General features: G+C 38.0%; 1 protein-coding gene across 1 annotated transcript in view; it reads right to left on the bottom strand.

Annotated features, from left to right (window-relative positions):
* Nucleotides 1–217: 217 nt before the first annotated feature.
* Nucleotides 218–25,702, bottom strand: part of hs6st3b (heparan sulfate 6-O-sulfotransferase 3b) — a 117,852-nt gene continuing 92,367 nt past the window's right edge. Inside the window, exon 2 of the mRNA XM_047370275.1 lies at nucleotides 218–2,922. Coding sequence (XP_047226231.1) covers nucleotides 2,181–2,922 — 742 coding nt within the window. The 3' untranslated portion in view covers nucleotides 218–2,180. The remainder of the gene's footprint in view (nucleotides 2,923–25,702) is intronic.

The following is a 25,702-nucleotide window of genomic DNA, read 5'->3' as shown; positions in this document are numbered from 1 at the left end:
CAAAATACTGGTGGTCATAATGTTATTCACAGAAGACATCTGGACTCAGGTGAGATTATGCAAAAAATGCCTTGTGCATCTTCTGTCAAGTAAATTCACTGACTTCAACTGTATTGTTATGGTACAGATAAAATGTTTCATGTCATAACTTTTTAAAAGCTGTGTAAAATATTTTTTTGTTTTTCCAACATTAGAAGTCATTAAACTTGACAAAACATTAAACAGTTTGGACTCTTTTAATGTTGGTGGTTAAACAGTAGAACTCCTAAATCAGACATGGAGCTTTTTTCAATGTGTACAATATATATTTTCAAACTCTCTGCAGTTCTAGGTATACTGTGTTTGTGTGACATGCAACCATCTGTTCGTCTTTTAAAACTATCAGACAAAATATGATTTCTGTTAGGGATGTTTGTATTCCTGATATGATTAGTCATGATAGCTCTAGACCGATGCCTCGTTAAAATCAAAGCCATGGATATGCTTGAAAACTCAGTAGCTTTAAAGTGCAGCACTGGCCCTTCACAATCACAGCCCTTTTTGGTAAAATGCATTGCCGTTTCACCCCATTCACTTTAAATTTTGAACACATGTGCTTATACAATTGTTTACCAGTTTATTTTGGTTTGTATTTAAATATTTTCATAAATAACAAAGATAAATAAAATAACCACAAAAATGTATATTATTTTCTTAAAACTTTGCATTACACACCATTTCCATTTATACTTGTTCTGATTCCCATTAGAATCAGTTGGCTTTTATGAAAAATGACCAAAATAAGTGATGTCCTCCTGGTAAATATTAGGTATTGGTGTTATATAACCACATTTACTGAAAGTACACGGTTCGTGTGGCTTCAAACTTTGTTTTGTTGAGCCGACGCATGTTTCGACAGTTTTGGGAACCAAGCACAAGTCATCAACAGTGGGCGTTACTCAACGTGGTGGTGAGACAACAGAGCGTGCTGAGCTGCGCACAATATTCATTTTAATGCAAAAAGAAAGCATCCATAACTTACAGTTAATACAAAAAAGGAGACGGTGGCTAAGTGCAAGAACAATGGTATGTACAACGTTTTCATTTGCATATGTTCAGCATCCAAGAGTGTAACGGAAACGAGTAGTTATACAATTTGCTTTTAGTGTGTTTTGCAAACATATACAGTAAATAATGTTTATACGGTAGGTTCTTCGTCTTTGCCACCGTGCTCATTTCTTTTAATGTCTGCAGCTACGAACAGCACACGGGTAACGTTGCGGTTTGCGCTGAAAAGCCGTGTATTCTGCGGTGCTAGAGTTGAACCAGAGTTCGCGCTCTGGAACCTCTGTTCGTCACTGGAAACACGTTACTGCTTTGAAATCACGTTTGGGAACCGGAACGGGCTCCGAACCGTGTTGGTGGAAAAAGGGAATATGGGTAGAAAAATGCCTTGATTGGGACATCTCATACTTTTGTGGCATTTGTGTCATGGGTGTTCTACACTATATTGATCTCTAGGAAATTTCTTTACAAGCAACATAATCCTTGTGAAGCAGTTGAAAGGTAGGGGAAAGCCACACACATAACCCAACTTGATCTGCATTTTTCCTTACCTGCTTGTATTTACTTACTCATCGTAGACCTTAGATTTAAACCGGTGTTCGACTCACCAATTGTTTTGACAGATTTGGGCAGTGAAGTAAGTGAAGACCAGATTTAAGAAATGCTTTGTTTTGGAGATAAGTTAAGTATTTCACTTTATGTTTGTTGCACAGTAAAAATGTATGCTCAAGTCTACCCCCTCCATCCATTTATAATGTCTGGAACTCCTAGTCAAATACATAAACCTACTGGAGTGAAAACAGTCTGAACATCAATATTAACTTCAATGACATTCAAAAACTTTGTGTGAATATCAAAATCAATGCAGTCAGGATTTTTTTTTGTTCACTCTATCCTTTTGCAAAGTAAAACTAAGGCAGTAGTTAAATGAAAACAATGTATGAACAACATTTATAAATTTAAGACACTAAAGGCTCTCCAAGACTAAAAGACAGTATTTTCTAAAAGAAACAAAGCTCTCATATCAGACAAAACAGATAGATGCAAAGACAGCATAATGCTGAAGAACAAAGAGAGTGCTAACATGTACAAGAGAGTCTGATCTGGTCTGTTGCAGCTCTCTGTTCGATGAGGTCTCACCAGCGGACCACTTGGCTTGTATAATCCTCAGTGGTGGTGGGCAAGTCGTTTTCAGTTTCCTTCTCAAAGACTCTCCCTTTGTGTTTGGACGGCCACGGCCTGCCCTGCTCCCTTTGCTCCCTCAACCAGCGTCTCTCCTCGCGTCTCTTCAAGCGCACCTCCTGGTGCTCCCTCTGCCGGGTGTACTGGAACCGCTGGAGGAACAGGTCCTTCGCATACTCATACAGTTGAACGTCCAAGAAGTTGAGTTCCTCGATGCGCCTGCGCACAACCTCGCTTAAGTCTACGTTGGCCGCCCGCGTGCTGTTGATCTGCGTGAAGGCGGAGATGAAGCGCAGGCTGAACGTCCGCTCAAACAGGTACTGCGTCTTGCGCTGGAACTCAGTCAGGCCATAGAATGCCATGTTCTTCAAGTTGCTCATGGCGCTGCTCAGAAGGATGTCGTTGCGCTGGCTCTCGTTCATCGAGGACAGGTTGTAGCAGCCCACCAGGCTTAGATCAGCCAGCATGCGCACTTGGCGATTGTTGGCCAGGTTTGATGGGCAGTTCATGAAATCTTTTAGGGTGACACCAGACCAGTCATCGCCGCTATAGCAGGTGGGCAGCTCATCCTGGGTGGGTGAGCGTCCATCACACATATGGAGAGCTGTCTTCCACGTGGCTCCTCTCTGGACATGTTTCCACTCGCTCAGGTAGCGGGAGACTGGGTCTCGCAGCATGGTGATGTAGTAGAAGTTCCTGCAGCCAAAACAAACACAGTTAGAGGGCTGTGAGTGCACCATCATCACAGAGAGCCATCCCGCATTGTGCTGACAGATGGTAAGTTTTGTCTCCATATGAAACTTCAAGGTTGAATGCTAATTGGAAAACTCAAAGTCTCACTAATTAGATGATTATAGTTAGTGTCTGCATGTTGCCCTTGGAAATTGACCCAAGCACTAACTTTATAAAAAGGAAGTAAGAACTGTTTCCTTCCACACATTGCTTCCACCTGCCAACACAGGGCATAATTGCTTATCAAGGCATAGTTGTAATTCAGGACCATAGAGTAAAGTGTGAAAAACTGACCCAACTACATCCAAAACATTGTTAAAATTTAATGAGGCCTCAGCTTTTGTGCCACGAATCCATAGCATGTTTAACTGAGAATCCTATCTACAGTAACCCTGTCACAGCAGAGGTCAGATGTCTATTTACAATATTAAATTGTCAAATATGTCTGACCCTCATGTTCAAAGTTGTCTAAGTCATCCAGATAAAAGCATCTGTAAATGTTTTCTTAATTCCTAAAGATTGATATTCAATTTTCGTCTAAAAGGTGTCTTCAGTTTAGACTGTCTACTGTCCCCGGCATTCATGTGACCACAACCTCTCAGATGATGGCTGAGTAGGTAAACAACTCACAGGTCACAACAACTCAAAAGACCCACGGCCCGTTAGCTTACATGCACTTGACCTCAAAGCTTTTCAAGGTGTGGAAGACTCCACCAGAGACTCCTCATCATTCAGAACACCAGCAGCTTTTCAAACAAGAGGTCAGAAGTCATAGAATCTGGATGGGAAAACCAGCTGTCGTCTATTCAGCCACTTCCGTGTCCCAAAGACAAATCAAAACCTACTAAAAATTCTCAACACAAAATAAAAATCTCTGATGTTTTGCAGTGTTTTTACAAGGTTTTACAAGTTTTGTAATTTCTTTTACAATCTTATTTTAGTATAAGTATGTATATGTTAGGACTGGGAGACTGTGTTTCCAGGAGTTGCTGCACACAACAAAAGTATAAATGAACTTATGACAGTAAACACAGCATTTATCAGTACTTTGAAACATTATCTTTCTTACTTTCATAGTCCACAAGCATATAACTGGACCTATAAGTCACATTTCCAAAATAACTTTCTGTAAGCCAATATTTTTGAATTTGTTTTCAGCAACTCAAAAGAATACAGTCTTAAATAATCTGCTTATTAATGTAATTGTCACATAGGAAAAAAATAAAAACAAAAGTGACAAAATAAACCTCAAATGTAAATCTTTGCCTTATTCCCTTATCAATAATGATCCATTTTCACTTTTTATCTTCCATTAGCTAGCTGTGCTGTGATGCCAGTACTAGCTTGTACACAAACGAGAAAGGAAGTTTCAGTTTCCTTTTATTTTAAATTAGAGATGCACCAAGAAATCTGCTGGCTGTTTGGAAATCCAAAGATTTTTCCCGATCCATACATAAGAGTTAACATGTTGCACTGACAGCAAGTTTTGACTGAGTGAAAAAGACTCAAAGTAAGCTGTTCTCAGAATGATAGAGGTGTTTAAAAATTAAGTCAGAGGAAACCCAGAAATGTGAGAACCTCTTTAAAAGGAGACAGTTGTCTATATGCAGACATTTGTGGTTCTTTCAGGCTGTGTGACAGTGAGAGACACCAAGACTTTCAGCATGTAACAGGAAGGCTGAACAGAGTACAGGAAACATGCCAGTTTTTTTATGAGTTTCCAACCTCGTCTGTTATGGAACATGGTCTGGAAATGTTGGCAGTATTTAAGAAATGTCAGAGTTAAGGTAAGGATCTACATTCCCAAAAGGCTACACGCAAAGACTGCTGATTTAGTATTGCAAACCATGCAAATTATTAAAATAAGATGCTACAACTAGTTAAGTCAGTCTTTGTTTAAAGTATAAAGTTTTAGAGTGAGAACTCTCATACACACACATTGTTCAGCCACTTCTGATGCTAATATAAATAATTAATGGCAGGAAGGTATGTTTCTGTAAGCATGTATGCGTATGAAAAAGGAAAATGTTCTTTGCTGCTAATTTATTTGTTTATGTGTTTTCTGTTACGTTCCTATATATGTGAGCCACTACAAGGAGACTGAACAAATGTATCCTTTAATTTTTGTGGTTCTCTAGATTTGTGTCTGTTTTCCTTTTCTCTGATATGCTGTTTTATTGGATACTGTTTTAGGCTTAAAAGTGGCAAACTCCTTTAACTGGGGGAGTGCACACAGTTTAATTTGGTTCCCACACTAAAAGTTAAAAAAGGCACAAATATCTAATTCAAACCATGTAAAAGCCGTTTTGGTGCTCCAAAATGACATCAACATCTCTCACACATTCTGACAGAAAAAAAAGCCTGGACAGGTGAAGCTCTCCCAAGATGATGTATTTTGTGTGTGTGTGTGCGTCATGTGAATTTGTAATGACAGACAAACCCCTAGAGAGCAATGCACGTTGGTAAAGTAGAGTGCTGCACTGAGATCTCAGAGCACCATCAGAGCTTTTGATGCAGGAAATGTCAATGCAGTCACACCTAAAGGTGAAAATTTAGGAAACCTAGGTACCCTCCATTTGTTCTTGAGGTTCAGACTCATATCAGTGCCACATTCAAGTATGTTTTGTGTGGGTTTCTGAATTTGTATTAGACAGATCTTCCTACTTCCTCATGATATACCCCATTTAACTTATATAAAATTCATGGATTTTCTAACTTTTCTAAGGTATTTCATGGAACCAGGCATCTTAAAAAAGAGCTTTGTTGACACGGTATAAAACTGTTCAGTGCTAGCTGTCTGAAGCAGGAGATCAAAAAAACATTGTAGGCTTGTCATAGAGGTACCAAAGGAGAGCCACTGCTAAAAATGTGCTCCCGTATGAATCAAACAAGAAGCTGCGATCTCGGCCCTCGTAAGAGCAACAGCATTCTAGCACTTTGCTCCTGGTGTTGGTTTGCTGTGCATGAATCCTTGTTAAGCTGGGGATGTAAACACATGCGTTGTCTGAGAGCACTCCACAGCCCAAAGGTCAGATGGTGAGCACCATCAGTGTCAAAATACATCAGGATCAGCAGATCTGCAATACCATCTTGTGGTGTGCTTCCCAGAATGACAGAGATAGCTGTTGAAAGGGGTGAATGGGGAACAGGATCCTTTTACTTTTGTCTTCTGTTATCGTCAACATCAGCCCAACAGTCATTGCACACTCTCCACCAGATGTACTGCGAATAGTTTACCAGAGCCCATGGCTTTCCAACAGGATAAAAGCACAGCTTGTCTTGTTTTGTAGGCTTGTGCCAAAGCCATATTCCATCTTTACGTTTTAGCGAGCCTATTTTATAAGCGCTAAAGTATAAAGCCAGCACTGAACTCTAGTTAATCACGGATCAATAATGGATAGGAGGCATATTGCAGCTTATTCTGCCCCAGAACACTCATCTCTAAGCAGCAACACCAACAGCATTACTTCACTGAAGCAAGACTAAACAGGGGCCATTAAACAGAGATGGAAGATGAAGTGAAAAGTACAGATAAAAATGGAAACTAAAGCAAGGCTGGGGAAGGGAACTGAAAGAGAAGATGGCAAAATGTACTTAAGCTCTGTCTGAATTTCTGTCTGAAATGGGAGAGGTCTCATAGTCGTTTGAAGGAAATAGAGTAGATCCTTAAGTGGGGATATGTTTTTCGCTCACCAGAACATCCTGCAGCCTGCCTTAAATGTGCAGCATGAATATAAGGACAAAATCTGCCACAAAAGATAGATGTTAGCATGTTTAATGTAGCAAAAAGTATTGAAGCATGTTTTTGTGCCACCAATTACACACAATTTATTTTTTGAAGTTCATGTTAAGTCATACTAATCCACAGTCCAATACAGGACAAGACATAAGCTGGAAAACATAAAAATAAATTAAGATTGTAAAATTATTTATACCTAAACTGTGGTAATTTTATGCATTTATGGGTATGGCTCACCGGCCAGGGTGCCACCCTTTTCAAAGGTGGCAGCGTACATTAATTGCTTATTTACATGTCCAGTCAAAACAGAGTTGGGAAGCCAGTTGTTGACTGGTTCTATAAAGGAACACAACTAGAGAGCAAGCTGTAAATGGTGAAAGTTCACCTGATTTTTCCAAAATATCCATCCAGCTAGTGGGTTTAAGTAGCTAGTTCTGTGCTTGCTTGGACTTGCGGGATATTACTGTAGGTTTCACAGTGTCAGTGCCATAACACTATGTTTGGGCCCAGCCATGGGTTAAATCAAGGACTAAACTGCACACAGCGAATAACATAGACTGGCAAAAACTTTGAATCCCAGAATGCACAGCATTAACCAATTTTCATGCCAGGATTCCAGCTGTGACTCCTCCCAGGAAGAAGGAGTCACAGCTGGAATCCCCGTGACATCATAGAGCTACAAAACTCTATGTGCAGCAGCATTTCTTTCTCTATACCCATAGCTCTCCACAAAGCGGTGTGGGGGAAGACTCGCACGTGATCTTCTGGACCTCAATGGCCAATTAAAAGACTGCATCTTCGTAGAAACTGCATAACCGAATGCTGCTCCCGCCTGCGTCTGAGCGGTTGCTGGCCTGAGTTCCTAGACCGAGAGCAGCCGCCATATCTGTTCATCAGACCTGTAAGACCTGGGTGGGCAACTCCAGTCCTTGAGGGTCGGTGTCCTGCAATTTCTAGATGTGTCCTTGGTCCAACACACCTGAATCAAATGGCTGAATGACCTCCTTAGTATGCAGTCAAGTTCTCCAGAGTCCTGCTAGTAATCTAATTATTTGTGTTGAAGCAGAGACACATTTAAAAGTTGCAGGACACCGGCCCTTGAAGACTGTAGTTGTCTACCCTTGTGCTAAAGTCCCTAGCCGTTGGACGCACCGCTGTTCCTGAGAATGGGTCACAGTATGGGTAGAGAAAATGAATTGAGGATAAAACAATTTAAATGTTATTTATTTCATTGTGTTTTGCTTTCTTTGTGGCGCTTAACTGCTTGAATGCTAATAGGCCACTGAGCCTAGATTTGTTTTGTAATGTTGAACACTCAGAATCAATTTTATTGCAGAATTTATTAAGGAATTTAAATCCGGTACACTTTGCTATCAGTGAAGATTTTTTCTTTTTATTAATATATATATATATATATATATATATATATATATATAATAGAAAATATCTTTTTAAATGTACATTTATACACAATTGACTTTAAAATAAAATATAATTTGAAATCAGTCCAACTATGCATGGTGTTGTTCTGAAACTCTGAGAAACATCCTGGTACAGAGCTACTTTACTCCTTCAATGTGAGCTTAACCCATTTTTTCTGTCTTTTCCCTTAATCTCCTCTCTCTAACCTGCATAAAATATGTCCACATAGTTCATATAAACACAATCACAATCAGTCACTGTGATGGCTAGTTAACACAACACTAAGAATCAATTGTCCAAAGGGTTATTGATTTCTAATTTGACAAATAACTTTTAAAATATTATTTTATTATTATAATTTTGTACATACCCTTCTTCCAAATTCCTCAAACATTGCTTTGCTCTCTAACATACATATTCATACTGAACTGTGATTTCACTGCATCGTTTTATTGGTTTAATTTTTATTATGTTAATATTTATTTATTAGTTTTCCTAATTAATTTCCTTTTAATTAGCAGTTTAGTTGTATGTTACTAGCCTAGTTAAATAGTTTTTTGACTAAAGTATTTTAACTGGAAGTTGAAGTATTCCGTTACTAAATTCTTGTATTTCGGAGGGAAGTTGACTTTCCATGTTTTATTCTCACCAAAACTGGGTGAAAAAGACAACAGGCTTCTAATTACCTGTAATTAGCTCCAGTGACACCATTTCAGCCCACTGCTTCCCTGTGATTACAGGCTGCTAAAAGCAAAGTGTACTTTCAGCCATGAGTTTCTAGTGTTTTGAAGTCGCTAGGCTGAATTTAAGCCAAGCATGGTGGGTGTTATTTTTTTGTGGGTGCCTGAGGGTCCACTAAGAAAAAGAAGCAAAACAATACATGTATACTGGGCAAAAAGTTGTTTTGAGTGAAGGCTAGTACAGTGAGATATAACGAAAAACCAGGTCCTACAACAATGCCAGTACAAGAATGGCACTGAATATAGTTGGGTTATGGTGATGCACAAACAACAGTTGCATCCTCCCAGGTTTGAAGTAGCTGTTTTTGTGATGTGTGTAACCCCTTTTCTTTCCTGTAAACTGATTTATTCTCACAACGTGGCAACCATGACCTCCATTTATTAAACTGTGGCACAGGACAGCGAAGGAGTGAATAAAAGAATACAAATCATGAGAAATAAACATGAAACATGTGAATGCTCATATAAGTTGTAGAAGGTTTGAATATGAGCAGTGACTCTTGCTGTCAACAATAAAAAAGTAAAAAAAAAAGCTTTTATTAAAAAAATGAAAATCTCATCAAACCTTCTCTTTTTAAGTGACAACTCGTTTAGAAATTATGTTTTATCTCTTTTTCTTTTATAAAATATGCACTATTAAGGGGCAATTAATCTAAGAGTTTCATTCCAGTAAACATGCTTTATTGCTACTTTTCTAGGACCAAAAAAAAACTAATTGAATTTAATCCATAGTAGTTAATATCAGTAATATCAAAATAATTTAATATTTAATTTATCAATATAATAACATTAACATATGGCCATTGGGGATTAGGAATCCCCATTGAGCATTTGTAACCGCATATATTAAACACTAGGTGGCACTTATTAATTACAAACTCCAATTGGCTCTCTCCATTTTGCATGTGAGCACTTCAATATATGTGGTATGTCTTGAAAAAGAAGAGCCAACAGTTTAAAACCCAACCCTGCAGCTCTAGTTGTAATGAAGAAAGCTAATTCCCCAAGATGCCATTAGTGTGGGAGGATAACATTTTTAATGCAAGATCCTGTTCCTCAACTAAAATCAGCCTGGCTGACATTTATGGAACACTGCCAAACACAATCACAAGACAAGCATCAGTGGATGTGTGTTGTTCCACACTTTACCAACTCTTCAGTTGCTGCTCAGATGTGGTAACCTATTCAAAAGGTGACAAATTGTTGGTTGTTGTAAATGTGCTTGCTTAAGGTCAATTTGCCCCACTGCCAATTCATATTACCATTTCTTGCCCACACATTGGCATCTTGCACCTTCCCGCTTCCATTTCTTATCCGTAAACAAACCATTTCATACACACAGACTAAACCAATACATTTTAATCTATTTCTAAATCCAGTTGTATGATTTTATATTGTACCCTACTCAAATGGGTTGTAGCTCTGATTCTTGTGTGGACCAGGTGACTCTGGTGAAAAATAAGAGATAATCACTCTTGATCAAACCAAAATAACTGTGTGACGTCCTGTTGGCAGATATGATTCTTGTGAGTCATATAACCACACTTTCCTACAGTAGACTACACACAGACAGTGGTGGTTCTTGCAGGAATGTCGCCCTGGCCAAGCCCCTCTTTGAGCCCCCCAACTAATTAGAATACACGAAAAGCACAAAATGTAGTCTCCCTCTTCTCAGCAGCAAGCAGGAGGCACCAACTCCCTATTTACTGCAAATGCATAAAAGCACTAGTAGGTTTGTTCAAAACACAACTGACAGATATCTTCTATTTATTTATTTGGTGCTTGTCCGCTCCACTTTCTAATGCCTGCCTGTATGGCCCAGATTAAAAACTGCCATTTTAGGCAGGTTACAGAAAACTACAAAAACTGGTTGTCAAGAGAGGTAGGAAATGTCTGCATGATAGTTACGAAGTGACATAGGATTGGTACAAAACATCCTGCGTCTTGTTTTCGTACCAAAAAGGTCAGGAAAAAATTGACCAAAATCGCAGGAGTGTGAAACAGAAAAGAGGCAAAATTATGAGCACCCAAATTTTCCACGTGTATAACTGCTTTTTATGGCCTTGTTGTCAACTCTGCGCTTTTAAAGCGATAAGCCACATTCAACCCTTCACACAAACATTTATCCTTACATCTTTTCTTTTCTATGTGCTTTTTCCAAACACTAAAACAACTGCTGGGTTTTTTTTAACATAAATACTGGGTTAGTTTTACGCAAACACTGACCCGGTTTGATGGGTTAGAGAAAACGACCATTTTGAACTATATAATATCCTGATTAGACTTCACTCAACCTCTTTCACAGGATGCAACTAAAAATGCTAAGATGGTACCAGTATAATAATGTAAATGTCAGCGTGTTGTGTTAATGTTGTTAGTTCACATTAGATCAAGTTTGTTCTCTTATAAGGTTAGCCTTTTGCCTGCTAAGTATTTGGTGCTATATAATGCCTTAAGTAGCTATTAAGTAGCTAACATCAACATTTTTGCCTATATTGTAATAGTTTCAGTATATTAATAAAGGTCCTATTAGAAATTATGAGGTTGTTTTTTTTTATTTTTTCGGCAATTCTTAATGCACGATTAAACTAAAAAAAGTAATTCTCCACAATGTGACTAACTTCTCAGTAAGAAAAGTAAGTATTAGCTGTCCTAAAACTCCCTAGAAATTGTTAAATTACATCATCATCAGATTTGTCGAAATGTCAATCTGCATGTATTGAATAGTGTAATAGAGTTGAAGAACAGAACCTTCAAGAAGTCACAGTAAAACAATAGTTTTTGGCATCTTTTTTTTATACAATCTACATTAACAACGATTTAACTGAAATGCAGTGATTTTTATTAAGTGCAGAAATTTATTTCAGACAAAGAACATTTTCTATTTACATCCTATAATGAAGGGATCAGACTGGTGGGCAGCTTCTTGCATTCGTGATTCATTAGCAGTTTGAATGCAGAGGGAGCGGCTCTGACTGCTGTGGAAGGACTAGGTCGCCTGTGAGTGCTTTTGCACAATGCTGGGGCCCATGGTACCTGCTGCTTATGGAAAAAGAGTAGAACGTCTCCAAAAGTATTGAATAATACCAGGAAAACGTGACAGATTTGTTGTTTTTCGTAAAAAAAAAGCCATTAGAGGTGTCTGAAAAGTCATTTATTATAGTAACACAGTTGCTAAGTTCAAATCAGTGGTCATCCATTTCATTAAAAATAATTGTAGCCCATATTATGGGTCGGAAACCTCACCCAGTACACTGCGTCAAACCCATTATCAATCCCTATTGTATGTAATGAGCCAAGGGCAGTATTAGTCCAAATTATCCAGATTAGGTTAGCAAAATATCCTAAATTTGGTTGTTTTGACTCAAGCTTTTTTTTTGGAGTGTAATAAATGTTTAAACACTAATCAGCATATCAATAAAAACATAGGATTCAATGCCTAGACTAGGGAAACTTGGATGCGTTCAATAAGGAAGTCCCGTTTTAACTGCTAACCTGTCTCTGTCCCTCCCGAGTTACTGGCTCAGTGTTCTCCTTAATCGCTGGATGCTATGCGTCTGACTGTTGAGGGAGTCTCATGCAGGCCTTAAGTTGTTGCATTAGTGAGTCAGGCAGGCTGTGCTGATCAGAAGTGCTCAGGACAGCTGAAGCCCTGTTCCTCTCCAAGTGAGACGCTGGCATTAAAATCAGACAGCACATGTGTTCTCCTTAGAAACAGGAGCACATAGTAAAGAGAGAGTGTCGCAAGTTTCATTATATTCAAACAGACACAGCACACAAAACAAATGGAGCATTCTACTAATTTAACACCTCGCTTGACTCCTGCCCTTTTCTCCATTCAGCTTCTTTTGAATGTTTTGAAAACACCAGAGTTCCCTCCGGATCTCTAACCTTTTCTTAAAGGTTGTCACATTAATCAGACTGCTGATTTACTCATCAATAGCCCCCTTGTATCGGTTGTGTCTGTCTCTTGTAATGCAGTGTGTTGTTGCTCTCCACTGCCTCCCAGTTGAAGGACCGAATTCATCAATTTCCTCATCTTGTCGGTGATTTCTTTCTTTGAAAAGGATTCAGGTAAATCACTGTAATGTTAACAGTTAATGGATCTTGAAGGCAACATAGTGATGGTCGGATTTTGTTTGTTTGAAAAAAAAAAAAGATTTGATTTGACCTCTTTGTGTGCTCCTACTGAGAGTATTTGTTTTAAGATAGTGTGGATATTACAAACTGGTTAATGGTTTCTGAGTGCTTAGGAATACTTTATATATCACCATTCACATTGTCTTTGGAACTTTCCAAAATAATTAACAGTGAAAAAGCACTTAGTTTCATTTTGAAATATTATTAACAATGTAGATTGCAATAATGTAGGTTTTACAATATGTAAATTTGTACATCAAAAAAACTTTAAAGTTAACTCCATATTCTGCTGGCTTCTACTCTCATATTTTCTCACATCTTGTCCCAACTACATTTGACTATCCGGAAGATATCTGAATTTATATTCTAACTAGTGAGGGAAACAATTCAAGATATCTTCAATCACATTTTGACGAATCAAAATGCCTTTCAATATGTCTCAAATGACGTCACTGGATTCATCATTTGAAGTGTTACACTTCCAGGGTTACAATTCAAGGTATCTTAAACTTAACTATGACTAGTCAAAATTACATTTTTAGATATGTAAATTCAAGAAATTAAGCTAAGGCCCCCAAATATGCTGCCACTTAGCTGTCCTAACTGTTTTTTGGGTGGCTATAATGGCGCTGGATGTTTCGGAGAAAATGTCAGAAAATACTGAAAGACCTCAGCAGAATGGGATATGCGGAGAAGGCAAACTTTGTATACTTGAAGCCTGCCTTAAAAAAACAACTTTCTACCGACACACCATGTCTCTTTGTGACCACTGTTGCTTTTTCATACCGCAAAATGGCCTTAAAGAAGATGTTACAACAGAAGTTACGCTAATAGTGTGGTAGAGGAGGTGGCAGCGACAGATGTGACAATACTGTTCAGTGCCAGGTTTTTCTCAAAAATGTCCCTGAAACCTCAAAATACGGCTTAAATCAAACCTTTAAAAGATAACTTACATGTACGCAAGATTAAAGATCTTAATTAACTAATATGCCTAGTCATGAATCAATTTCAAGTATCTGGAATGAAAGTGTGGTGAAGCCAATTTTATGTTAAAACGGCCTGCAATAGTGCAGGGCTTTTAACCAGTACTTGAAATAGACAGCACATTACTTATGTTTTAATGTCTTTACATTGGCTACCGGTACATTTTAGAATTCATTTTCAAGTTTTAGTCCTCACTTTTAGAGCCCCTGTGTGGTCAAGCCCCTGCCTATATCTCAAACCATCTAGAACCCTACACATCTTCTTGCAGTCTGAGATCTTCCAGGCAAAGGCTGTTTGTTGTTCCACAAACACATTTGAAGACCAGAGGGGTGCATCTTTTAATGCTGTCGCCATAAGATTTTGCCTCCATCTTTGTGAATAAGTTTGCCATTACAACAAAATCATTTTTTGTAAGGTTTCCTCTCAGGACTCAGGGTTGAATGTTTTACAGACTGTTAGCAAGTCCAAACAGGCAGCTGGTTGTGTAGGACACCTGATCAAAGAGCACGTCAGCTCCTCACATTCGGCTTAGTGGGAATGCATGTATGCCAGTGGCTAGCCCTCAGCTGAATTGAATCAGACCTCAGATAGATGTCCCCAGTGCTCACAGATATGGATTGTTAGCTCTCTACACTCCGCTTGCTTTATATTATAGATGTAATTGCACTGAAGAGATGTTTTCGGAGACTCTGCAGCAGAAGTTGAAAGAAGTAGAAAAATAGCACAGACTTATCATTGTTGCTCTTGCAGTTATAGAAAAACAGAGTTTTTCAAATGAGTTACAGGAAGTCGGAATTTACAGGAATCAAAAAAGCAAATAACAAGCCTTCAAGGTGAAACTGAGAAGCTGCAGTCCTTCACCTTCTTTTGCTCTACACACAATATTACTGCTACAGTTGCATCTCAATAAATAAGAATATGATTGAAAAGTTGTTTTATTTCACTAATTTAATTCAGAAAGTGAAACGTTTTATATTAAATGGATGTATTACACATAAGTGATCTTTCTTTTTTAATTTTGCATAGAAAAACCCAAAATTTAATTTCTAAGAAGAATGGAAAATTTGGTGGAAGAAAAAAAGTGTTGTTTACAAAAGATGCACAACCAACAGGGATAATGTCAGGTTTGAAAGGATTGTACAGCAAAGTAAATTTTAAATTGAACCATTAAGACAAGTTGAAGGTCACTATTAAAGTAACGTTGGCTTCCTTAATGGCTTAGTAGAGCCACAGATTGATCGTGTTCATGCCATTATGCTTTGGTTCAATAATTCACTGGCGTGGCCTCACCGATTGCAACCTGCTGATGGTCAGTGGCGTGCACAGACATTTTGGGGGGCAGGTGCTCAAGTGGAAAGAAAGGGCACCTTGTGCGGCACATGGAGCTGTCAGTTGCCTTTGTAGTGTGAGATTTATTACAGGCATGAACATAATTTATATGTATTACTAAGCACCCCCAAAACAAACTGTCCTGTGGGTTGAAGGGAAATGACCACCCAGGAAACTTAAAACAAGAATGCATTTGACAAAATTCTTCAGATTAATAAGGCAACAAAATGATCATAGACTGATTTAAAGTTAGATTACTGATTCACAATCTGAACTTCCTGAGTCAAATTTGAAACTTACGTTATCCTTCATTTTCTTTCTTTTTACACACTGAGCACGTGTTTGTCTTGACTATATCTTTCTGTACTTTTATCACAAAATTTCTTCTGCACCAAATAACCTTATGTTGTAGCAAAGCAGGTTACACTGCCAAATTTACCAGGTAGGTCACACTAAATGAGTTATCTTCAGAAATGTGAGTAACCAGTGACCATTCTACAGCGTAAACCAACTATACCCAAAAAATGAGTTATAAAATCTTTATAGTCAAAATGAAACCAACATCAGAGAACATTGTAATGGAAAATTCTTTTAAAGTGCTCTGATATTCCCTTCACCTCTCTCCTCTGACCTCTGTGTTTTATTAGTGTTCTGTTATTTAGAGCAGATGGACTCTAAATTCAAATGCTGGAGAGTTTTATGGTTAACACTTCCTGAAGTGTATATTTCAAGGGAAGGTAGATGGGTGCCCTCATAAATAACTTTGTTAACTCTGACCCGGGGAGGGTCTAGGGGCCATATTTCTAAAACTCTTTGCAGTTGAGATAACACTGTCATGTTCTGGTATAAATACTGTGTGTAAATGTTGATCGGGGCTCTGTTTCACTGACTAACCTCAGTGTCAGGGTCTTCAAACGCTGAATGCCTTTGAATAAAACTTATAAGACAAAGTCCGGATTTTCTCTTGTTATGAGTCAACTTCTACCCACTTTGATAAATTCCACAACAATTTTAGCGTCACGAACAGGATCTAACGTGCCAGAGGAGACCGCAGGATGGGACACGGACGCCTGGCCAGCCTGGAGACGTTGTCCTCAGTCCACTTCCATTTTACGGAGGGGAGTCCTCATGTCCGCCTGCGGCTTCTGGCTGATTAGATCCGAACAATTTGTCTTCAAATATATCTGGGTGAGAAGTTGCTCTGTATGATATAATGTATATTATTATTTTTATTACACATTAACCATCATCTCCTAACTAATTAATTAGGTTCCAGAGTTGCGAGAGGGAGGACATCAGCTGAGGGCCCGGTTACCCTGCAAAAGGAATTGCAGGGAGGTTCTTATTGGTAACAATAAGATAAAGCAAAACACAGGGTTTTGCGGGTGGTTTTTAGCCATTTTCTACACCTCATAAAGGAGAAAAGCCAGTGGGCAGACGTGCCGCTGAACAAGTAAAAAAAAATGGTTCCGGAACCTTGAGGCATCAGGGGCGTCTCCTTCTTCATACTCTGATTTATAAAATAATGAAAGGAAAAAGTGGGGATGCTTGTGTTAAATGTGCTTTAATTTGGAAGATAAGTTTGGTTTTTCACAGCGTGGGAGTTTGAGTGTGAATAAGTTAAATAGTTTAAAAAGTTTCAAGTAAAACAGTTGATGGAAAAATAAATAAAAAAAACATAAGAAGAATATTAAAAAGCACAGAGTGCATCAATTAAGGGGTTAAAGAGTTAAAAATTCCTGAAGGAAGTTTTGTTTGTCTTAAATATTGCGATCAGTCGGAAAAGAAGGTAAAATTGAAAAGGGACATTAGAGATGCGAAAAGAAAGTTGTTTTAGAAAGGAGTATAGTTCATGTTGTGGAAGGAAGTGACAGGCAGGGGGACGACTGACTGACTGACTGATAATATGTATTTGTACAAAATCTGAACCTATACTAAACTTTTCATTTGCCTCTCTCACACACAAATACACACATATATGGGATTTAAGTTCAACATCTGCGTTTTTGAGTCTGGACCTTAGAAACCTGCCCTTCTCCATGGCTACTCCACCAGAGACGCTTCTCCAGCAAGGCCTGAAAGAGAGAGATCTGCCTTCCTGCATGTTGAAAATCGCAGTGTGACTTTCTACAAGGAAAAAAAAAAAAAACGAAACTCAGAAGAAGTCTGGACCCACTGAGATGGACAACGATCCATGCTGTTTGCAAGAGCCAGAAGAGTGATACACTGGATTTATATTGAAAGCACATCTTATGCGGGCAGAAGAGAAACCGGAGCAAAGTTTCTTCTTTCTCCCTCCTGGAGAAGTTGAAGTGGACAAAGAATGATTGAATGTCTCACCAACAGACCGGGGAAGGGCCTGGTTGTTTTTTGGACTGATAGAGGACTGTGTGCCTGACAGTCTGACTCTGGAGCGATTTAGAAACTGATGGGGGTAACGTACAAACACACATTTGCCTAAATCTTTTCCTATTTTCTGCAATGAAGAACGCTTATTAACCGCTGCTCATGTGACGCTGGCTTGACGTTGACAGATATAGCGGGTTAAAATATTATTTTAGGGTTAGAAAAGTATCTTTAAAAGGGTGATAACTTAACTCATTTGATACTTTCCAGTTAATTCTTTTAGAGAAACAAGTTCTCTTTTGTCGTGGAATATTCAGGGTCAATTATTATAGTTATTAAAAGTTATTAAAAAGCAGAGGAAGTTACAACATCTCCAAAACTCAGCAGTAACCAAGTGTTTCTATGTTATTCTCAGGACAGATCTCATGAAGGAGCATTTTTAAAACCCAGCGCATGCGTAAAACCTGATGGGTTTCTCCTTCAGATATTATTTTCTGTTGTCAGAGTTTGTATTCCATAAATCTAATGGGTAGAGACCTCATTAAAACAGGCTTAGTTCTACTGCAGATGGTCTTCATACAGTCTCTGACACAGTACTTACAGTTTGGTGCAGTTTTTGTCCGCAAGTGTTAACTGACGCTTATGGAAAGTACAAATTCATTGTTTTTCACAGCAGCTGCTGGGAAGAGGTTATATTAGGTTTTTTTCTTCCCTCTTCTGATTCATGCAGCGTGTTTATTTACACTGTACCTTATATCAGGTCCTGACAAAAACTATGAAAGGTTTGGTTCTGCAGGTTCTTTTTTCTCCCTTTGGAGAAGGAAAGGACACCTGATCAGTTCTGTGTTGCATAGAAATATTAAAACACTTGTTGTTTTCTAAGATATCACCAGCTAAAAACTTTTAAAACTTTGAGAGTAATTGGTTTAGTTAAACACATTTCCCTTGGTAAAACAAACCTTTAAAATGAGAATGAAAATTTGGGTTATTTAGAAAGAATCTGTTTGGACAGTGGTACCACACAAAAATTAAACTAATCTCATGCTTCCTAAAAGACTCTGCATGAAAAGGCCTTCAGAACCGTGGAGTTATTTTCCACCACAGTATCAAGTTTTTAAGGATGCTTTTTCTTTATTTTAAAACAGATCTGGGTTTTGTTTTGTTTTTGACTTTTTAGCATAATGTTTGTCTGAAGCTTCTTATGAACTGGGTTAGAAGCAAATATGATCTGAGGTAAATTAGGAGCTGTGAACTAATAATTTTAAACCTGATTATTGTCCAAGCAGAAATAATATATTTAGCCAATCCTTCAATCTCTGCAGAAAGTTAACACCATTGTTCAATGCAGTGGTTCTCAACTTGTGGTTCCTGGACTCCTGAAGCCTGTAAGCCATAGATTTTGGGTCCATGAAATTATAATACTTAATTAAAGGTAGACCGATTACCTATTAAAACAGATCTAAGCCAATGATGAGTTCCAGTCATTTTGGTGACTTTGAAATGCAATAATACTCAAAAATTCTACTCTGGGGACACAGATTGGGGTTGAAGAGTTTAGTTTTGGAACCAAGGTTAGGATTTTTATAACAGAATCAAGACAAGTAAAATCCTTCATTTTAGGAAAATAAAAGAAATAAATGCTCTCTTAACAGTAAGAGGATGGTCGGCTCAAACTCAAGTCTCCTTGTTTGATTTCTTAAGGTTTAAAGATTAAAAGAATACATATGAGTACAAAGATACACAAGGTAATTTCAGATTATTAAGAGATAAAATATTGAAACATTTATCAGCATTTGGATTATTAAAGAGGGGTTCTAGTAATAAGTTTTCCCCAACTCTCAAAATTTAAATAGCCAAATTAAAGAAAATGATGTTTGTTCTTTTTTAAACACTATGTGGGAAAAAGTCCAGTTTGGAGACAAGCTTCTTATCTTAATTTCTGATTAAGTCAAACACTGCAGTTTTGTTTAGTTTGGGTATACCATAGAAATGTCAATGCCGACTTTTCTAATTTCCCCTCGGGGATCAATAAAGTATCTTTGAATTTGAATTGAATTAAATAAAAAATACTTCTTTGCATTTAACTTGAAATTCTGCAATGCAGCTGCGATCAAATTGAGCCAAACAAAAAGAGAACTATAACAATAACTCTCAGGATTGTAGTTATTATTACAGAGTTACAGTACAAAGAATTAGCAAAAGGTTTCAGCATCAGTAAATTTGGATTCATATAAGAGAAAACTGTTGCTGTGCTTCTAAATACTTTGAGATCTCTTTGGACTATGTGCACTCATTTTTAAAAAGTATCCTGACGATTGTCATAACAAAATTGATCAATTATAGCATTAAAAGATATGGCTGAGAAAACATATTCTGAAAAGAGATTGTTAAAAATTTCTTTGAATTCTTGAAGCTTCAAATTTGGCCATTTGTCTGTCTTTGATGTTTTGTCTTTGTTTTGTTGGAATTAATGTTTGTTTATATGTTGCATGAAACAATAATCCATCTTTAGAATAATGTTTCTAAATCCCAGATTGATTAAAACTTTGAGTTTTCAGGAGAGTTAAGAAGCAGCTTGTTTCTCGGGTAGGTGCATGTTAATAGCTAAGCAGTTTAAGTTACACTAATGTGGGATGGGATGAAGAAACTGTGGGTCCGCCCATAGGCTGTCAATCAGAGGTTAGTTCTGCCTGACTCCGCCCACCTACTAGGTTGGTTCATGCCTTTGTTGTCATGGTAACGCTCAGCACCTCCCTTCCTGAGTTTTAACACTGTTTAAGAGACAATAGAATCAAAATGCTTGTAGTGATTGTTGCCTTAAAAACATGTTTTTTTTGTATAATAATTAAGGATGTAGCATGACTTTTAGATTTATGTGTTTTATTACTAAAAGGTTAATGAAATAGTTTAAACTAGTTTGAAGAATTAGTTTTGCATGCAGAATCATTGGTGATTTATTAGATTGAAAGTTTCCCTGGTGCCATTAAGCTAGCTGACAGTTCAAGATATGCAAAAGTAAGGAATATATTTTTGATAAAGAATCAAGCCTTTATACTTGGTGGGAATTATTTATTTGATTCAATTTGTAGGGTTTATTCATCCAAATTACATTGGATGTCCATTAATCTAATACTCATCTTTGTACAAGACAAATTAGGATGATGTGTGACTAATTTCTAAGTGAGACATTGATGACGTGAATAACTAAAGTTTGTGTTTAGTTGTTGATGGAACTGAATTGCAGTTAAAAACATCTGGATTTTCTTTATGTTGCTTTTCTTAAATTCATAGTGACACATAGTTATGTCAGAATTCATTTCTTTGGTTCTATGTAATGTGATCTTGGTTACTAGAACATTTTTGTACAAACTTTTTGCTGGATTGTTGCATGGGTCGGACCCTGCGCCAGAAGAGGGGAATGTCAGAATAAAGTAACATGGGGTTCCAAAAGTTTTAGCACTCATGGGAAAAAGGGTAGCTCAGACCTCCAGTGAGGACTTAGTGACAATGCGAGAGAGACGTTGTACTTTGTTATATAAATGGTGCATAGCTCCCTAAGACCACATTATGATAACCTCTCTGAAATTATGGTGTTGATTCTTTTGTGAAATTTTACATCTCCACAGATTAGACCATTTTTGAAATTATTTTTGGGTTTTCTGAAACTATGAAATGTTGACCTGTAATCAGACCTTCCTCAAACATCATGTCACATTTTTGATATTCAGAATATTTAGCTGATGGTCATTGCTAGTATATCAGGTGAAGTCAGAAGATCAATTCTTTTGATTTTGTTGGATGTTTTGATGAAGTTCATGTAGTTAAGCACTTAGGTTTGAGAATGGGACTTTGAATTGAAAATTAGCCAAGCGTTGTGAAGGCCCTGTTCTCACTTATATGAGATTGAGACAAAGGACACAGGCAAATCTCAGTCCTTTTGAAGTGCTGTGTGGCAGGTCTCCTATTTTGGACATGGGGATATTGCCAAGATAATTTTCTTCCACATCTTTGTGTGAAGATAGGATGTTGTTTTACTGTCAAAACCTGTCCACTGTGTTTTCTCTAGTTTCACAGACGGTGAAGGCTGCATTACCAGAAACAGCCACTTCCACCCTCCAGTCCGTTATTCCTGGCGACTGGATTCTGGTCAGAGAATCTAGGAGAAAACACAGGAAGTCCAGGCGCTGGAATGGCCCATATCAGATCCTACTAGACACCCAGGAAAGCTGCAGGAAAGCTCCAGCTCCTCCAGCTTCATCTGGCTTCCAGGACAAGTCATCTTCCAACTGGATCATCCACGGCCTGAAAGGTGTGAGGACAGCGGACCACCACAAGACAAAGAACTGTAAGCTGATCACTGGCGAGTGATTGAAGAGGTGGTTGAAGAACACTGTTCTTACAAGGACACAATAATCTCTTGGGCAGTGCAACGTTATTTCAGAATCTACTTAAGGCCATCGCATTGCCTGAAAGTTAGAAATCATAAGGTCATTTGCCTCACTGCACACACACACCACAGTGAGAGATTCTTTCCTCCCACTTTGACAGCAAGACTGACTCTGAGGAGGAAATCTCGGATGCTTTTATCTAACTTTTATGTTTATTGCTTGATATTTATCATTATGGTATTATTACAAATTTGAATGTGTTCATTTCCACCGTTGTTTAGTTGGACTATGGAAGCCTAACTTCCAGCAGGTTAGAGTTCCTGTTTCGAAACATATTTCTAGAGGAGCTTCCTACGACCGCCCACCTGTACCAGACTGGTAATAGGGCAGCTTGAAGCCACTCAGGAGAGTCAGCAGGATTCTTTGTTTTTTAAGTTGTGTTTATAATTTGTTTTCTTTAAAAAAAGAAACTGTTTGCTTTCAGTACCAGAAGAAAGGACATTCCACTTCAAGGTCACGATGCAGTTAAATGGAAGATAGTCTGTTCTGATGCTAATAATTGGTATTGCAAATATTTTTTATAACTCTTGTGTTCATTTTGGGAAAGGTACAGCAAAGACAATGTGTGGTTAATCTGACTAATAATATTCATCAGCGGATTCGAAGAGAGATTCATCACTTTTCTGACTACTATGAACATGCTGATAATGTCTGGTGGCAACTGATGCATCAAACCGTGAGGAAGATAAGAAATGATTGTTGTTATGTTTGTTGTTTGATTTCACATGCTATTAATGATCAACCATTTTTGGTACCAGTTCCTATTGATACTACTTATGCTCTAGCTACTTTCTTTCCAGATAACAGGTTGGTGGAGGTCGTTTTTTCTTGGGTGATGGTTTTGTAGAATTTTCTTTTAGTTATGTGATTATCTTGTAATCAGAAGAAAGGAGTGTAATGGAAAATTCTTTTAAAGTGCTCTGATATTCCCTTCACCTCTCTCCTCTGACCTCTGTGTTTTATTAGTGTTCTGTTATTTAGAGCAGATGGACTCTAAATTCAAATGCTGGAGAGTTTTATGGTTAACACTTCCTGAAGTGTATATTTCAAGGGAAGGTAGATGGGTGCCCTCATAAATAACTTTGTTAACTCTGACCCAGGGAGGGTCTAGGGGCCATATTTCTAAAACTCTTTGCAGTTGAGATAACACTGTCATGTTCTGGTATAAATACTGTGTGTAAATGTTGATCGGGGCTCTGTTTCACTGACTAACCTCAGTGTCAGGGTCTTCAAACGCTGAATGCCTTTGAATAAAACTTATAAGACAAAGTCCGGATTTTCTCTTCTATGAGTCAACTTCTACCCACTTTGATAAGAAAATTCCACAACAACATGATCATAAGAAGAATCATCTATACTTCTGCATGTAGCCAGTGTGATATATGACAGAAATTATTCTTAGAGAACAAAAATTAATGAGATTACAAGTTCTGAGAACTGATAAGATGTCTGCTATTTAGAAAATAAAATATGTCGATCACATCATCATTTTTACACACACAGAAGTAGAAAATACAACTTAGCCTACATGCCCCACATTTACTGAACTTTATTAAAGGTATTTTAGTAGTGAATTGTAATGTTAACCAGCTCATTTGGCCGTATTTGCAATAAAAAAAAAACCTGAGTCAAACAGAAGTCATCATGGATCATAATAGTAAATGTAATACCGACATCTATGAGATAGATTTGAATTTATTTTTTTCTTCTAATTTAATCTAAGAGTTAAATCGTAGACATTGTCCTGGCGCCTGGTGGCGGCCATAGAAGACATAGCGGGTAAAGGTATGCCTTTGATTGGCCTGTTCTGTTTAGATAAAATGGTGGCAGGTGAAGTTTTGACTTTTCCATCTGAAGTTTAGGAAGCAAGTATATTCATTTTGTTTGTTTCCTGGATGGTTAGCCGGCCTGTCGGCAGGGCAGGGCTCTATCTGACGGCGGAGGGGAGGAGAGAACAGGTAAGCTGGACCAGCGCAGGTCCAACTCTCCGCTCTGCACGCAGCCAGTCTCCATTGAGAGAAGGGGGGGGGGATTTTAAAACGTGGGGCGCTGGTATTATAGGCCTTTAAATTCAGACATTTTACCTTGGGCCCCACACTATACAGTGTAAAAAAAAAAAAAAAAAGATTTCAGGAGGGCACTTTTTTCTCCAAAGGATAAAAGGGCAGGTGCTCTAGCACCACCTAGCATCTATCTGTGCACATCCTTGCTGATGGTTGTGGCTAAAGAGAACAAATGGTGCAGTGCACCATGATGATTATGTGTAATGGGGATTCCAGCTATAACTCCTCCTTCCTAGGAGCGTTTCTTAAGAATGGATTAATGCTGTGCATCCTGGGATTCTGGGAATCTTTAATTCTTCCAAAATCATTGTGGACCATGTTGCTCTGAGAACAGTGAACCTCAACCTTCTTGTTAAATATCTGAGCTTCCATCAGCTTCAGGTATGATCATAAAATAACGTTTATAGTTGGAGCAAAATTAACTTTGTCTGATATTCAACATAGGGCAACACTCCTGTCTTCCTGTCTTAAAAATTTTCTGAACCTTATTTAAGAGTGAGTCACACACCATTTCAGGAACGACCCCGTTCATGAGCCCCAGAAAAACTGACATTAACTGCAAAGTCATAAAAGCAATGATTCTGCAGAAAATGTTAATTAAGACAACTCTGATTATAGAAGCACATTAAATCAGGAGCCTGAGATGTGTTTCATACTTGCCTGAACATATTTGAAGAGTGTATCATTTCTGTTAGTGCTGACAGAGCAAAGATAACACAACTTTCAGAAGCTTCAGTTGAGTATATATGAATAACGTGGCTATTTTAGCATTATGAGCATTTTTAGGAGGTGGGAAACAATGACTTGTTAAGCAGCAACTATTTGGAAATCTAAGGTATTTTGTAAAAGTACAAAGACTAAAACTATCCAATCTGAGCCATTTTACCAAACACATCAAGATAGTTTTTATTCTAAATAAACAAATTACTGCAATTGTGCAATGTCTCTAAACAGCTGACCAAAACCTTCTTAGTACCATGCTTGAAATGAATGAATGAATAATTTTAAACTGACATGTTGTGGTTAAGGAATGCTGTGACAAATCATTGTAATCCAGGCTCTCTGATGCTCATTACACAGACGTAAAATACTAGAGATGAGATATATCGTTTATTCTTATTTCGAGAAAAAACACATATTGTCAAACTGACTGAAAATAAGCGTTTATCACCCGGAGAAGAGCACACACCTCCAAATTGCCCCAGGCTCAATTTGGAGACTGAAAGTTGACCAAAACTTAATGTTTGTTGGAAAAACTTTATACGTTAATCTAGGGGCTCTTCATTATCTGTAACAGACCATGTATTGGTCTGTAGTAAGGTCATGGTTGTTTATTATTGTGGGGACACCATATCAGGCCTATGGTGGAGCATAGTGGAGTACTGCGACTGCAGTAGCAGCACTCCAAGTACCCCTGCTGTTTCTTCATTAAAAAAGTATTCCACTACCCCACCTCAACAAAGAATGAAGAACTGAGGCCCTTCTCAGCAATAAATACTGTGCTTGCTGCAGATAGGAAGTGGTAAACACTGT

This window comes from Girardinichthys multiradiatus, chromosome 7 (genome assembly GCF_021462225.1).
Source record: "Girardinichthys multiradiatus isolate DD_20200921_A chromosome 7, DD_fGirMul_XY1, whole genome shotgun sequence".
In the NCBI taxonomy this organism is placed as follows: Eukaryota; Metazoa; Chordata; class Actinopteri; order Cyprinodontiformes; family Goodeidae; genus Girardinichthys; species Girardinichthys multiradiatus.
This window is presented reverse-complemented; position numbering and strand designations above follow the sequence as displayed.